General features: G+C 58.2%; 2 protein-coding genes across 2 annotated transcripts; both read left to right on the forward strand.

Moving 5' to 3' along the window:
* The first annotated feature begins 732 nt into the window (after window positions 1-732).
* On the forward strand, window positions 733-10,686 carry LOC117643878 (translation initiation factor IF-2-like). Its single transcript, XM_034383016.1, has 5 exons — window positions 733-1,087; window positions 2,448-2,771; window positions 8,828-8,929; window positions 10,418-10,527; window positions 10,670-10,686. Exons 1-5 carry the CDS (start codon window positions 984-986, stop codon window positions 10,684-10,686), a joined length of 657 nt encoding a protein of 218 aa, XP_034238907.1. The 5' UTR covers window positions 733-983.
* LOC117644732 (serine/threonine-protein kinase OSR1) lies at window positions 10,660-15,265 on the forward strand. The gene is made up of 10 exons (XM_034384349.1): window positions 10,660-10,833; window positions 11,393-11,505; window positions 11,586-11,836; window positions 11,911-12,076; window positions 12,176-12,411; window positions 12,495-12,609; window positions 12,695-12,799; window positions 12,879-13,039; window positions 13,127-13,313; window positions 13,396-15,265. Exons 1-10 carry the CDS (start codon window positions 10,752-10,754, stop codon window positions 13,471-13,473), a joined length of 1,494 nt encoding a protein of 497 aa, XP_034240240.1. The 5' UTR covers window positions 10,660-10,751; the 3' UTR covers window positions 13,474-15,265.
* Window positions 15,266-15,389: the final 124 nt, after the last annotated feature.

Below are 15,389 nucleotides of genomic sequence, written 5' to 3' on the forward strand. Positions count from 1 at the left end.
CAACCTGTTTGCCCAGTCCCGTGCACTCCACTCCTCGCCGGCAGACGCCTGAGAGGTGGACACTCCCGCGGCGCACGAGTGCGCCCGTCTTGCCTACCTCGCAGGCGCGCTGCCGCCCATTACCATTACCATTAAAGGCTAGACCACCCCGGGCGGGCTTTGAGCTCCAGAATCACTAAATGGGACTCGAACCGAACGTGTGACCCCACCAAAGGATTGTTCTCCGAAAGCGCCGGTCTTCTGGCCCACTGTGCGCCGTCACTGCGTCAAAGATATCCGTCCACCCGACGGCAAGGCAAGGGCCTCGCGGCGCGTGGCCTCCAGAGCCGTCGCGACGAGGAGCCTGCCCTCAGCGCACCCAAATAAACCGCAGCCGCCCGCTCATCAGAGGCACGCCGCCGGACAGTCCTCCCCCGCCCGCCGCGCCCCGCCGCGCCCCGCCGCGCCCCGCCGCGCCCCGCCGCGCCCCGCCGCGCCCCGCCGCGCCCCGCCGCGCCGCCCGCCCCGCCGCGCCCGCCGCGCCCCGCCGCGCCCCGCCGCGCCCGCCGCGCCCGCCAGGACGGCCAGCCCCGCCAGCCCCGCCCCGTCGACGTCCAGTTGGGCGGCTCTGGCTCCACGGCGCGGCCGCGCCGCCCGGCCCTTGATTGGCTGCAGTGCTGCGGCTCGGCGGTTGACGGTGACCCCCAGCTTGACGAGGCTGCCGCCCGCCGCCGCCCGCGGCCAGTGGGAGGACTCACGAGGCAGCGCCGCACAGCGTCGACAGTTCTGGAGCCGTCGCGACGCCACGCGGCACCGTCTCCAGCCGACGCCAAGAACGCCGTCAGGTCGAGTGCTTCCAGGTTTCGCTCTCCTCACCTTCACCGCTGTCGTGGCGAGGATGGCGCTCTCGGAGAGGCGCTGCTGAGGGACCGACGAGCTGAGCAGCGGGTGAGCTGCGATGGGCGTGTGCGAGCTTGGCAGCAGCGATCCTCACAGCGTTCACCATGAAGAAGGTGTGCTCGTCCATCGCGCACAACCTGGACTTCCGCCGCAACGTCCTCGGCGAGAAGCTGAGCTCCGACTTCATCAAGATGCCGTTCACCATCAGGTGGGTGCTGCCGTCCGCCAGCTCGAGCGTCAGCACACTGGTTCCGACAGTCGTTTTCGTCTCTCTCTCTCTCTCTCTCTCTCTCTCTCTCTCTCTCTCTCTCTCTCTCTCTCTCTCTCTCTCTCTCTCTCTCTCTCTCTCTCTCTCTCTCTCTCTCTCTCTCTCTCTCTCTCTCTCTCGCACTCATGGGCGCCTCGTGTAGGTGCGAGAGAGACAGAGCGACGGAAACAACTCTGGGAATCAGTCTGCAGCTGGAGCGTCAGCTTGACGGCCATTCACGAGCGCCTCCCGGCTCCGCTTTTCGCGTCCACTTCCCCTTGCATGGCAGCGGTTGCCGTCGCACAGCAGGTTGATTTCCAGTGCTTCGTCGCTCTGTCTCTCTCGCATCCCTGCGGAACGCCCCGTGAGTGCGAGAGAGACGGAGCGACGCGAAGCACAGTGTCAGGATGAACCGCGGCGGAAGGGTGACCAGCGAGCGCCCCGTCAGGCAGGTGCACCCTGGCGCGCCACCGCCACCACGACGCGAAGGGACGCTCCGAGGTCGTGACGTCACGGCCGCGCTAACGAGAGCATGGACGAGAAGGGCAGGCCCCTCCCCCTCCGTGGCGGCCGCGTCGCACAACAACAGGCTGGCCAGCCTGTACGGCCAGCCTCCCACTCCACTAATGGCAGTCCGGCCGGCCGAGTGCAGGACGACGGGGCACTGGATGGAGGCGGCGGCGTGGCGCACTGCAGACTCATTCCGAGAGTCGTTTCCGTCGCTCTGTCTCTCGCACTCATGGGGCGACCCGTGTAGGCGTGAGAGAGGCAGAGCGACGAAAACGACTCTCGGAATAAATCTGCTGGAGGTGCTGCTGCTGCGGACTCGGGCCCCTCTGAGCACGCCGGGCAAGCCTACCATCCCCGGGGCCAATCCACTAAAGGTTTATTTGTGTTTCTCCATTTTTAGGTCCGTTTTTCTCATCGGGTGGGACTGGCGACTGGCGTATCGGGCAACACGGCCGCCTGTGGCTTCCATCGCCGCAGCGGGGGCGGGGCGGGGCGGGGCGCGGTGGGGCGCGGTGGGGCGGGGGTGCCCGCAAGCCCCGGCATGGCATTAATACGGTGGATCGTATTCCCCAGTGTGTGTCCCTGTCCCTCTTCGAGTGTCGGCTGCGCCACGGCTGCGCCGCCCGGGCCACGGCTTCAGCCGGTAGCAGCCAGTAGTCAGTGTACCTTCGCACCATCGTGATGCCACCCCGGCGTCGCCGGCGTCGTCGTCGCGCGCAGCTCTAGGGTTGGCAGGCGTGGCCCTCCGTTAGTTTGCTTCTGCTTTCGCGAATTGTCGCCGTGAACCGCTGCTTGTTTCGCCTGCCCGCAGCGCCATGGCCGAGGCCGTGATCCCGACTTCAGTGGCGGCCTCGGCGGCCCCGGTGGCGCTGTCGGCACGCCCGGAAAACCCGGACACGGCGGCCCCCGCGGCCCCCGCGGCACCGCCCCCGGAGTCCGCGCCCCTGGAAGCGGGGTCCTCGGAGAGCGCCGCAGTGGCCGCAGCGCGACCAACGACGTCGTCCTCGGGCGCCGTCGCCGCGAAGACCTCCACCACCACCGCCAGCAGCACCACCACCACGCCGACGCACTCGTCGCCCTTCGTGGTGACGCCCGTCGACGGCGACATGTTCCGCACCATCGTCAAGCCCTCACGGTAAGCTGGCCGGGGCGATACCCCGCGCCGTCCTCGCGCTGGGGGTATTCGCGGCGCGACGACGGCGGGTTTTAAGTGCGGCGACGCGCGAGGCAGTCCGATTTCTGGCGTTGCATTGTGCGCACAGGAAATCCTTTGAGTCTCGCCCTGCCCTGCCGTCGTCGCACGCCGTCCACTGATAGCAGTAATGCGTCTGGCCCTGTCTGGCACGCCTTGGCGCAGCGCTGGGCCGCCCGCCCGGGCAGTAGGCAGCCCAACCGGCAGCGCTGTTCGCACCGCCGTTCCGCCGCCGTGCTCGCTGCTCGCGGGCGGCCACTGGGTCGGCAACCGCTGCAGGCTGACGAACGCCACCGCTTGATTCCGAACACCATCCTCGTCGCTCTGGCTCTCTCTCTCCCGGACGGGACGCCCTATGAGTCCCAGTCCTAGAGAGAGACGGAGCGACGAACGCACTGTTCGGAACGAAAGAGGCTGTCTCCAAATTGCCGCCAGGAATACCTGTCCTGTCCAAATCACCGTACTTTGCATACGCAAGCGCCCAAGCATTCCTCTCCTCTCACTCTCTCGCTCTCTCGGGAGGTCAGGCACCTCGTGTTTTTGTAGCGCTCTCTCTCTCTCTCTCTCTCTCTCTCTCTCTCTCTCTCTCTCTCTCTCTCTCTCTCTCTCTCTCCCTCTCCTCTCTCTCTCTCTCTCTCTCTCTCTCTCTCTCTTCTCCTTCTTTTCTCCCTCCCGCGTGCTCCTCACGGTGAACGATAACGCGTGCGCTAGTCGTCACGAGCTCACTTAGGCCCTGCCCCCTTCTCTCTCGCTCTCTCTCTCCCCATTAAGGCGTATCACTGCTTGACGCCTTCCCGCGCATCGGCTGGCCGCGGCCTGTGCCTGTCGGCCTGTGCCTCGGGTCGCGCGTTCCGCGTTCCGCGTTTCGACCAGCGAGCGCTCTTGCGTCCCGCTCGTCCTGCTTGTCCTGCTCGTCTTCCTCGGCGCGGCCCCCAGCACCCCGCCTCCACCACGAAGTACTCCCTGTTCCCCTGCCCCGTGTGGACCCGGTGTCGTCGCCGTCGTTGTCCCGCGGGCCTCAAGCGCCTGCTGCAGTTGCACCTGGCGGCCGCCGCGATGCACAGGTATACTACACTGTACACGGAGCGCGGCTAGCGCGGCTAGCTCGGGCTAGCTTATCGCAGCGTATAGCGGATAGCGGCGCGCCGGTTCGAACGTTCGACTCCCCGCGCCGGCCCTCTTCTGTTTTCCCTCCGAGTGGCCGCGCTGCCCGCCGCAGAGCGACGCAGCCGCCCGATTCAGCAGCATCGTTTCGTCACTCTGTCTCTCTCGCACCCTCGTGGGAGGCCCCGTGAGTGCGACAGAGACAGAGCGGCGAAATGATCCTGCAGAATCGGGCGGCAGAGCACTTTGCCGGCCGTAAAACACGTCGGCTTTCATGTTCATCCGCCGCGTCCGCCGCGTGCCCGTCCATCTCGAGTGGGATTGGCGTGGCCATTCCGTGCCGTGTCGGGGAGTGGGCAGGTTAGGGCACGGCCCAGCGGGCCAGCGCCGGCGAGCTAGGGCCGCTAGTGCCGCCAGGGCGGGGCGGGTACGATCGAACCGCACGCTTGAGTGACTCCACGGATGTTAGTGACGCGGACGTGTATTTCCTCTCGGTTCCCCGCGCACCCCTCCGCCTCGAACAAGGTCACGTGGCTCAGGCCGTATGTCGATTGACGGGAGGGCCCCAAAGGAGAGCAAGCAGGTCGTGTGCACGTCGTGTCCGGCACAGTCCGAGGCGAAGCAGGGCAAAGTGGGGCCGAAGTGGGGCCGCGCCGGCACACTGTCCGAGAGTCGCTGTCGTCGTTCTGTCTCTCTCGCACTCTCTCCATGAGCGTACGAGAGAAACAGAGCAGCAAACGCCTCTTCTGAATGGCTCGGCTGCATCTGCGACGCCCGGTCTAGTCGGCTTCTTTTCCTGCTCCTTCCTTAATTCGGCCGCTATGCTGCGCCACGCTGCCAAGCTGCGCCTACAGTGCAGGTCATGAGGGAAGTGCCACCGTGTTTACGCGGCGACGCGGCGACGCGGCGCCAAGGTCAAGCGGGCACTCCAGAGGGTCCACCAGGGGTCGACGGGGAGGTCGACGGCGAGGTCGACGGGGAGGTCGACGAGGTCGACTGGGAGGTCGACGGGGAGGTCGACGGGGAGGTCGACGGGGAGGTCGACGGGGAGGTCGACGGGGAGGTCGACGGGGAGGTCGACGGGGAGGTCGACGGGGAGGTCGACGGGGAGGTCGACGGGGAGGTCGACGGGGAGGTCGACGGGGAGGTCGACGGGGAGGTCGACGGGGAGGTCGACTGGGAGGTCGACGGGGAGGTCGACGGGGAGGTCGACTGGGAGGTCGACGGGGAGGTCGACGGGGAGGTCGACGGGGAGGTCAGCAGGGGGATGGGGTGGGGGTGTCGACGGGGAGGCCGACGGGGAGGTCGACGAGGAGATCGACGAAGACGTCGACGCGTGGGTGGCGCACTGTCCGCGGCACTGTCACGTTTTGTGCACGGCCCGGGCGTAGAGGCCTGGTGGACTGACGGGCGTGGTGTGGGGCGTTGCTGCCGTGCCGACAACGGCAGCATCAGGACGGCCCAGGCCAGCCGAGTTAGATGCAACTCGCTAAAGCCGGCCCCCTCCACCCACCCTCCTTTCCACCATCATTGCTACCATGGACGGATCCCCCAGGGAACACTCGCGGACTCTCTCCCGCAGAAACACACACACTTCACTCTCGGACACTTCTAGCTGACCACCCGCGATTTTCGAAGCGATGTCACAGCGTCGCGTTCTCGTGGCCGACTCACGCTCGCGGATCACGTGGGCCGAATACAATGTAGCATTGAGGGCAGCATTAATCGGCGTCGGCGAGACGTTGTTGGCGACGACGGCGTGGTCGCGGCGTCGCGGCCGCGCGGCGTGGTCTTCCCCGAAGCACTGCCTGGCGGCGGGGCGGCGCGTCAGTACGTCACTCCCGCGTCACCGCCCTGTCCGCCCAGCGGCGCGACACACTGCAGTGTGCCACTTTGTCGGAGACTTTGTCAGAGACTTTGTCGCACCGCGTCGTAAGTGTTGTCTCGCCGCTCGAGATAAGCCGCGCTTGATAACGAGGCGCTTGAAATGCGCGAAGCGCGGCGGAGCGAAGCGCCTCGATGGCGCCTGCACTGTACACTGCCGTGCACACTGTGGGACTGTGTACAGTGGCGTAGCGGCCAGTTTCTCATACCCTCGTGACCGACCTGGGCGTGGAAAACGCCTCGATGGCGCGGTCGAGGGATGCTGCCGCTATGCTCCGTACTGTAGTACGCTGTGCTGCTGACATTGGGCGGGGCAGGGGGCGGGGCAGGGGGCGGGGCAGGGGGCGCGGCTGGCTGGCTGGCTGCGCGGGCGGGGCGGCGCCGAGCATGTGACCGGGCCGACCGAGCAGGCAGGCAGGCAGCGCCGTCCGCATTATTGCGCTGAACTCTCATGAATTGGCCCATGGCTGTCCTGGCCTAGAGTGCTCCGTCGCTCTGTCTCTCTCGCACCCCTGCGGGACGCCCCATGGGTGCGAGAGAGACAGAGCGACGACGAGAGCGCCGTTCGGAATCGGCATGCTGCTGTGGGCCCAGTGGGCCAGACGACCGTTGGAGGCGGACAAAACTCTAGACGTGTTTCGAGCTCCAGCGTCGCTGGCACTCGAGCCGAACGTGTGACCCCACCAATGGATTCCTCGTTCGGAGAGCAATCCATTGGTGGGGTGACGCGTTCGATTCGAGTGCCATTTAGCGACGCTGGAGCTCAAAACGCGTCTACAGTTTTGTCCGCCTCCACCGGTCGTCTGGCCCACTGTGCGCCGCTGCCCCGAGGCGCGGCAGAGTCATTTGGCACGCGGACTGGCCGACTGGCGGACTGCACCTCGCGCCCAAAATCCTCGTAATCGTGTCCGCGACACCATTTGGCCGCAGTGCTTACGCAGCTCCGTCTCTCTCGCACTCGCGGGGCGTCCCGCAGAGCCCCTCGGGGGTGCGAGAGAGACGGGGCGACGACGCGCCGCGGAGCCGCGGATTTCACATTTCGCGGCCCGCGGCGCCTCCTCTCTGATTAGGCCTGGCGGGGAGGCAGTGCGGGCGGCAGTGCGGGGCGGTGTATTTTAGGCGGCGCTCTTATCGGCGTCGGGGATATTGATAGACAGGGCGTTGTGGTTGTGGCGAGCACGCTTGGCCAGGCCGGCCAGGCCGCGCTGGGGGCTGGGGCGCAGAGCGGAGCTTGGAGTAATACTAGTAGGAAGAGCGGAGGCGGTGCTGCCGCGCCAAAAGCAACAACAACAACAAATAATGAAAGAATGGTCCGCATGCAGACAGGGCAGAGACGAGTCTCAATGTCAGTCTTGCCGCCGGAGTAGTGCTACTCAGAAGAGCGTGGGGTATTGACCACATCGTGATAGCGAGTTGCCCTGAATGGAATGATTCCGCGTGAGCACTTAGCAGATAGGCCGGTTGCCTAGCGACGGATCTGTCACGGAGGCGGTGCATGGCGCGGACACTAGATAGACCTGCACCCGCTGGCCCGCTGGCCTGCGTGAGCGCGCGAAATGAAGCGCGCGAGGCGGCACGCCTTGCTTGGGCGTATCACACACACACACACACACACACACACACACACACACACACACACACACACGAAATGACGTCAACCCGGGCGCATATAACGACAACGGCACGTTGTTGAGGCAATTCGTTCCCCGCTTGTTGTCTGATCGAAGAAGGGGTGACTGCGCGATACGCGCGCCGCCGCGTGCGTTTGTGTTGGTGACGATTAGGGCGGTAGCGGCGGCAGCGGCGGTATAGTACAGTGGCGCGGCGAGCCCTGCTGCTGTTGTTGCTGCCGGCGTCCCACCACCGCGCTTCGCGCATCAAGTCTCCAAGTTCCAGGTCCAGGACGTGGACCTGGGCAAGCCCAGGCAAGACGCGAGGTTGATGCACTGTGGCCCGGCCCGCTCGGCGCGGCCGCTGCCGTGATCGTGATCACGGTCATGATCGCACTGCGGTTAGGAAAATGATGATGGCGCCGGCTGAGCGCGCTACGCGCAGGCAGCAAGCTGGTTCGCTCTGTCTCTCTCGCACTCACGGGGCGTCCCGTAGGGGCGGAAAGGCAGTGCGTCGAAGCAACTCGTTCGGAATCAGTCTGGCCCCCGGTTGGCGATCAGCGGCAACGGGGAACTGTGGCCCAGCCGATAGACTCCGAAGGATTGCTTCGTCGCTCTGTCTCTTTCGCACCGCTGCGGGGCCGTGCGGGGCGCCCCGTGAGTGCGACAGAGACGGTCGTCCGGATCGTTCGGCGGGCCGCAGTTTAGGCGCGCGGCGTGTCGTGCTAATGAATTGGCTGGGCGAATGACGAATCAGTGAATCAGTGGCGGAACGGGGAAAGGGGGAAGGGAGGCGGCGCCGTATCGCCGAGCTGCCCGGCCGAGGACCCGGCTCATTGACCGAGGGTCGGCTGACTGTGTTGACGGAGTTCGGTACACTCCGACGGGCCACACACTGCCACACACCACGCGAGGCGGAGACAGTCACGTGCCTGGAGGGAGCAGCGAGAGCGAGGGAGACGAGACGAGGGAGAGGGCGTACACGGGGCGTACAGCCAAGGCTACCGCCAAGCCTACGGCGGGCTGGGACGGCCCGCAGGGGCGGCGTAGGCAACCCCCCGGCGTGCGTGCGTGGAGCAGCCGGCGACTGCCCGCCTCGCAGGGGCCCGGCCCGCCCTCCTGCACAGTGGCCCAGAACCGGCGGCAGCGGCCAAAACTCTAGACGCATTTTGATCTGCAGAGTCGCTAAACGGGCCTCGAACCAAACGTGTGACCCCGCTAATGTATTCCTCGTTCGGAGAGCAATTCATTGGTGGGGTCACACGTTCGGTTCGAGTCCCATGCAGCGACTCTGGAGCTCGAAACGCCAGCTTTCCCCGCTTGATCGAGGACGCCGTCGTCGCGGTGGTCGCGGTGGTCGCGGCACCCAGTCACGGCGCTTTATTGTTGTCTCGTCTCCAGCTCGGAAAAGCGTCGGCGCCGCACCGGGGCGGGCTGTGTCGCTGATCCCCCCATCGTGTTCCAGGAGGCCACCGGCTTCCTCAGCAACCTCGTCAAGTACAGGTACACGGCCAGCACGCGCGGGCCCGGTGGACTAGCATTTTGGCGGACTGGCGGCAGCAAGGGCGGCAGCGCACGCCAAGTGCCCCGCCACTGTCCCGGTCCCGGAGGAGCATTGCCTGCGTTGTTGCTGCTGTCCTCGGAGTGTAAATAAACTGGCTTGCCGACTGTCCGAGCTTTACAGTGGACTTCTCTTCAGCCGATGCACCCAGAGCGGCCTAGAGGCGGCCCAGCATGTGTCTACACTGTACAGGGAGGTACAGTACACACGCACACGCGCGGGCGGGGCGGACCGGCACGGCAAGCAGCCCAAGTTGTACGACGTGCGGGCCGCGACTGCGTACCCACGAAAACATGCCGGCGTCCACCTGTCGTGTGTGCGTGATGCACACTGCAGACTGATTCCGAGGGCCGATTTCGTCGCTCTGTCTCTCTCGCACCTACAGCTGACGTCCCACGAGTGCAAGAGAGACACAGCAACGAAATCGACTCTCGCAATCAGTCTGCTGTGTACACTTTCCTTTGTAGACTTTGCTGCAGCCAAGCGGACGTACGGTCATGGATTCGGGGCGCGCGAGTTGAGAAGTCGCAAATCCATAAGCAAACATCAACAAGTTTGACCCCTCCCGCATGTGAATGATTTGTCTCCTTATCGGCTCCGTGGCCTGCGGCATGGCGGCCTGCGTGCCGCGGGCGTGCTGCGGTGCTGCATCCACGCGCATCCGTGCATGGTTCCAATGGTTCGCCGTCGCGACGCGCCGTCTGCTGCACACTGTCTCTCTCGCACCTGTACGCGACGCCCCATGAGAGCGAGAGAGACAGAGCGACGGAAACGACTCTCGGAATGAGTCTGCAGATTGGCGCCAAAGATTCGGCCGGGGAAGGCCACCCACGGGACGCGGTTCTGGCGCATTGGCCGCCATTGCATGGTCATTGGCGCGATGTGCGAGGTCCGCCTGGCTACGCCTTTGGCTACGCCTTTGGCTACGCCTCGCGCCTCGCGACCGCCTCATCAGAGAGGAGTATGTAAATTTCTCACCTGTGGCTGCCTAAGGCTGCCTGCCGCGGGCAGGTGGCGGCTTGGCGGCGCCTACACTGGTACAGGTGGCGGCCGGCAAGTCACCTAAGTCTGCAGTTCGGCCGGACTGTACCGCCAGTAATGAATGGCCCTCGCGGTCGCGGCACTGCTAGCCGATCTTGCCTCTCCGGATTCGGCGCCCGGCTTCGGAAGCTCCTGAGGTTTGTGGCGGCCATTTGCATATTCGCGCGCGCTGCGGCTGTTCGTGGCTGTTCGCGGACTGCAGGCATGTGTCGTGCTGGTGACCCGCGGGGCCGAATCCAAACTGCTTGCGTTCGGCGTCGGCGCCAGGGTCGTGTGTGACGGCATGCGTCTGCCCAGTGTGTCTCTGTCTGCCCGTGGCATGGCGTCGCAGGGGCCGGGTCTTGCCACTCTCCCCCGTTCATCCCCATCTTTGCGTTGTTGGCTTCCAGGAAAATCTCCCCCGGCCTGATGCCCCCGTGCTCGCCCGGCAGGTTCCGCCGCAAGACGTCCGAGACGGAGGCGCCCTTCCCGCCCCTTCCGGCCGGGGGTCCCGGTCCCGGTGCCGCCGGCGGTCCCGCCCCGCGGGGGTCCCAGGGGGGCGAGGGATCGGCAGCGGGAGCGGGAGCGGGAGCGGCGCCAGGAACGGGACTGGGCGTCCCCGTCCCCGTCCGCGGCGCTGGCTCTGGCGCTGCGGCCCGCAGTGCGAGCTCGGGCGTGAGCCAGAGCCGCGGAGTGGCGGCCAAGGCAGCGGCAGCAGCGGGGACGAGCGGTACTCGCGGCAAAATGGCGACGGCCAGCACCACTCCGTCGCAGACCCACGGCTGGCCGAACACCAAGGAGGACTACGAGCTGCGGGAAGTGATCGGTGAGTTTCGCTGGGAGTTCCCCGAGGGGTTGTCCGTCGAGGGGGTCCTCCCCGGGGGTCCGCCTCGCCCCCCAGCGACGTCCACCCCCTTGTCATGCCCGCCCCGCCGCCCTGCGCTGCGGACCTTCAACCTTTCGCAAGGATGCCGGTAATCCAGGCTCGGCCTACTTCACGTAACCAAGTGCCAGCCGTCCGGCGTGTCTGGCGACGTCGGCCGACTCGAGGAGGGCCTAAGTGCCGCATGTCGCGGGCGGACACGCCGGCCGAAGCGCCTTTCTCGCAAACACGGACGCGCCATAACCTCTGCCTTCGCTTGACAAATAGCAGAAAAATGCAGTGTGCAGGGCAGTGGGTGGTTGAATGGTCAGTGCTCTTGAAAGACGCGTCGATCACTAATTCATTCGCATGCCACTCAGTTGGCTCCGTTTTTCAGTCATTAGAGCTGTCAGTTTGGTAGGTTAGGTTTACGCTGGAAGTTTCAAAGTCCGCTTCACCTGGTTTGATCAACTCATCTTCCCTCTCGCCGAATAAATTTGTTTTTTTTTTTATTTTCTTTCAGGTGTTGGAGCCACAGCAGTTGTGCATGGAGCGCTCTGCAAACCCAGAAACGAAAAATGTGCCATCAAGAGAATAAATTTGGAAAAATGGAATACGAGTATGGATGAACTTTTGGTAAGTTACATTAATATACATATTCCTTAACATTTTTAATCCCATCAACTCAATTAATTTTTACTTGTGTGTTATTACAGAAAGAAATTCAAGCTATGTCCTCTTGCAACCATGAGAATGTGGTGACTTACCACACCAGCTTTGTGGTACGGGAAGAACTATGGCTTGTGCTCAGACTTCTTGAAGGAGGCTCACTACTGGACATAATAAAGCACAAAATGAGAGCGTCAAATTGTCGACATGGTGTATTTGATGAGTCTACCATTGCCACTGTTCTAAAGGAAGTGTTGAAAGGTCTTGAGTACTTTCATAGCAATGGACAGATCCATCGGTAAATTTTGTACCATATACTTTAAGTGGCTTGTGCATGTAATTTGTTTTTGACTGTATATATTTCTCTTCTAGTGACATCAAGGCAGGAAATATCTTGCTTGGAGAGGATGGCACTGTCCAGATCGCTGATTTTGGTGTTAGTGCATGGCTTGCTACTGGAAGGGATTTATCTAGACAGAAAGTTCGCCACACATTTGTTGGGACCCCTTGCTGGATGGCCCCTGAAGTCATGGAGCAGGTTTGTGTCATTTGTGGATAAATTTTTTAAATTTGACCAATACTTTGTTGCTTTGTTACTTTTGTTACTTTGTTACATTGTTTTTACCCTCTTTTATAGGATCATGGATATGACTTCAAAGCGGACATCTGGTCGTTTGGAATTACTGCAATAGAGATGGCAAGCGGAACTGCACCATACCATAAATACCCACCAATGAAAGTGCTCATGCTGACTCTCCAGAATGATCCACCAACATTGGACACGGGTGCTGAAGATAAGGACCAATATAAGGCTTATGGAAAGACATTCCGCAAGATGATAGTGGATTGTCTTCAGAAAGACCCCTCAAAACGGTTAGACACAATTTTTAAGGTTTATATTTAGATGTTTCACGTTTATTCTTACACTGTAACCTAATTTTTGCCCCACTTTTCAGGCCATCTGCTACTGAGCTGCTCAAGCACCCCTTTTTCAAGAAAGCAAAGGACCGTAAATACTTGCAGCAGACATTGGTTGCCATTGGCCCTAGCTTGGAAACCAGAGTTCAAAAGGTAGCCCTGGGTATATTAATGTCTATTTATATTTCTTTTGTTTTGGGACCAATTTTTGATTCTTACTCATGTTTGTTTTCCTCAGGCCTCTAAGCGACAACCTGGTGCATCTGGAAGGTTACACCGCACTGTGACTGGAGAGTGGGTATGGTCATCTGAAGAAGAAGGAGGCATGTCATCAGATGATGAGGTACAGTGTGCACTTCATTACTGAAGGTTTTATTTTATTTTAAAACAGGCAGACTAACTTAACTTCTTATTATTTTCAGTGTGAGCCAAAGCCACTAAACTGCATAGAAGCTGGATCTTCAGGCAGTGAGCGGGACTTGACCGACAATGAGGGAGGTAGTTCAGGTGGAAGTGCTGGACCCATGGGAGGCTCTGGGGGCTCATCCAGTCCTGCTCCAGTCAACTTGGTTTTACGGATGAGGTAATTTTTGAAATTGCTTAGTGGTAGAAGTTGTGGACATTTTCTGAATGAAACCTCTTGTCTAATGAATTGCATTTACGCTTTCAGAAATCCAAAGAGGGAATTAAATGATATCCGATTTGAATTTGCGGTTGGCAAAGATAGTGCCGAAGGTATAGCTGCTGAGTTAGTTGGAGCGGGTCTTGTGGATGGCCGTGATATTGTTGTCATCGCAGCTAATCTACAGAAGCTCATTGATACCCAGTCACAGTCAAAAACTGTGACTTTCCCTCTGGTAAGTACTCCCTCTATGCTCTGTTGTAAAACATTCATTTCTACAAAACAAGATCATCATCTTTTATTTTTTGTTTTTCCAGAACTCTGGGTATGCAAGTAATGAAACTCCTGATGACAAAGCTCTCATTGGCTTTGCCCAAATATCAATAACAGATTAAAATTAGTGTCTTTAAAGATTATTTACTTTATAGTATTTATTGGAATGATTGTATTGACTGAGTGACAACAGGTATATAGCCTCAATAATTTTCAATGTGAAGATGGTACTGTGATTATACCAGTTGGTTGTCGCACAAGTTGGTTTCAACTTTTTGATCACAATATGAATTTGCAAAATCATAATTAATTGAAATCAGAGACATTTCTCAACAGTATTGTTCCTTATTAGTTTTATTGTACTAATTTTCATTTTATTAAAATCAGGCATGGTTTTACATTTTGTGTCTTGTGTTGCTTCTGTTGTAATGTAACTTTTATACTCAGTTTTAGTTTCTTTTTTAATCAGAATGAGCCATTGCCACACTTGTGTGATAACCTGCCCTTTCCATTTTCTTGTTGACTTAAAATTCTAAGTTAAATTTTCTACTTTTATTGAATTTAGGGTTTCAAATCATGTTGTCTTTGTATAATAAAACCCCTTAGCAATACTATTCCTGGAATTGGTAGGCTCATCTAGCCAATGCTACTGTTAGTCTTGCAGTCAGATTGAGGTACTATCCAGAGGTCAAGAAACACGCTTGTGAAACCAAAATGTGTGTTCATTAAAGGTGTATTCACTGGGCAGTGAGATGATTTTCAGAAAAATGTTAAATGAACTTTGTTTTTGAAGATATATTACTTATTTGAAATGCCCATGAGAGCTGTAAAGTTATCATAAATTCTTGGACGTGGAACTGTAGTTTTAATCTGAGTCATTTGAAGAGTATGATGACCATAGTGTGCCTATTAGGTGGTTTTGTGGGTTCCTACAGGAACATAAACATTGATGTTTGGTAGTGTAGTCATACCTGACTTTCAAGGTACAAGGAAAGTCATTAGTTATGGCTGGGTATAATGTGTGTTCATTCTGGTTATTTATTTGTAATTCAGTTAAAATAGTTGGCCGTCTCTTTCCCAGTGAAGTATATGTGTTTTATCTGTTCTAGAGCCAAAATGACATACCTAAAGAGAGAGAGAGAAACTTACACTGGGATGTTCCTCTGTGTTAACTTAGAATCTAAATTTTTTGATTGCAATTTTCAATTTGGATGTGTTTGTGTAATCTATCTGGAAAACTCCACAAGGAGTGTTACCATAAAGCATGTACTTACGATTCTTTTAGGTGTGTTTTCTTTCCTGTTGTGAAGTTAACATAGATGCTTGTTGATGTGGAAACATTTAGTGACAATCAACAGTTTAGTTTCTTTTTTGTTCAGCTCCAGTCACTTATATGACGTCAGCAGAATAACAATTTAGTCCAAATTGCTTTGTCTTGTATATGTTGTTCTTGTTATTTGTTATCCCTGGTTGCCTATGTTTTGACCAGTCTTCATTTATAGTTTAATTTATTTGTGTTACTTTTGTCCATGTCAATTAACTCATGTACATTGCTTCTGATGTTAAAACCTGTATTTCAGACTAATAAGTCCCTATTATACTGAGGAATGTGATAGTATCTGAAATAATTGTCCTTTTTTTTTTTTTTTAAGGAGTGTGTGTGTGTTGGATATCAGTTTGTTCCCTTTTGCATTTTAGGAGAGATGGTCAGTGACTGTTTGTGCCTCTTGTATCCTAATATTCCTTCCTTTCCATGAAATTTTCCCATTCCTTCTAGCAATATCAGCTGTTTTATGCATCACTAAGATGATTGATTCTGGTCGTCTTTGGTTCATACATAAATAATTCGACTTTTCTTGCTGTGATTGCTTTTCTATGACAGTTTTATTTAATAAAATAGTCAGAGATTTTGCACATGTTTTGTATTTGTTGTCAGTTCCTTTTCTATTACACTGCACAATGCATTGACTGGTAAATAAAAGGGTGCATACCCTAGTTATGTAATCAATATTATACTGAGGACCTTAAATTATGACAA

Source organism: Thrips palmi, unplaced genomic scaffold (assembly GCF_012932325.1).
Source record: "Thrips palmi isolate BJ-2018 unplaced genomic scaffold, TpBJ-2018v1 HiC_scaffold_1, whole genome shotgun sequence".
Lineage (NCBI taxonomy): Eukaryota > Metazoa > Arthropoda > Insecta > Thysanoptera > Thripidae > Thrips > Thrips palmi.

Bases quoted from the DNA above. Each gene is read 5' to 3' on its own strand.
- LOC117643878 (XM_034383016.1), top strand. From the start codon at position 984: ATGAAGAAGGTGTGCTCGTCCATCGCGCACAACCTGGACTTCCGCCGC. The intron at 2,772-8,827 runs GTAAGCTGGCCG...TCTCGTCTCCAG, and splicing joins ACCATCGTCAAGCCCTCACG to CTCGGAAAAGCGTCGGCGCC. The intron at 8,930-10,417 runs GTACACGGCCAG...GTTGGCTTCCAG, and splicing joins AGCAACCTCGTCAAGTACAG to GAAAATCTCCCCCGGCCTGA.
- LOC117644732 (XM_034384349.1), top strand. From the start codon at position 10,752: ATGGCGACGGCCAGCACCACTCCGTCGCAGACCCACGGCTGGCCGAAC. The intron at 10,834-11,392 runs GTGAGTTTCGCT...ATTTTCTTTCAG, and splicing joins CGAGCTGCGGGAAGTGATCG to GTGTTGGAGCCACAGCAGTT. The intron at 12,800-12,878 runs GTACAGTGTGCA...TATTATTTTCAG, and splicing joins GCATGTCATCAGATGATGAG to TGTGAGCCAAAGCCACTAAA.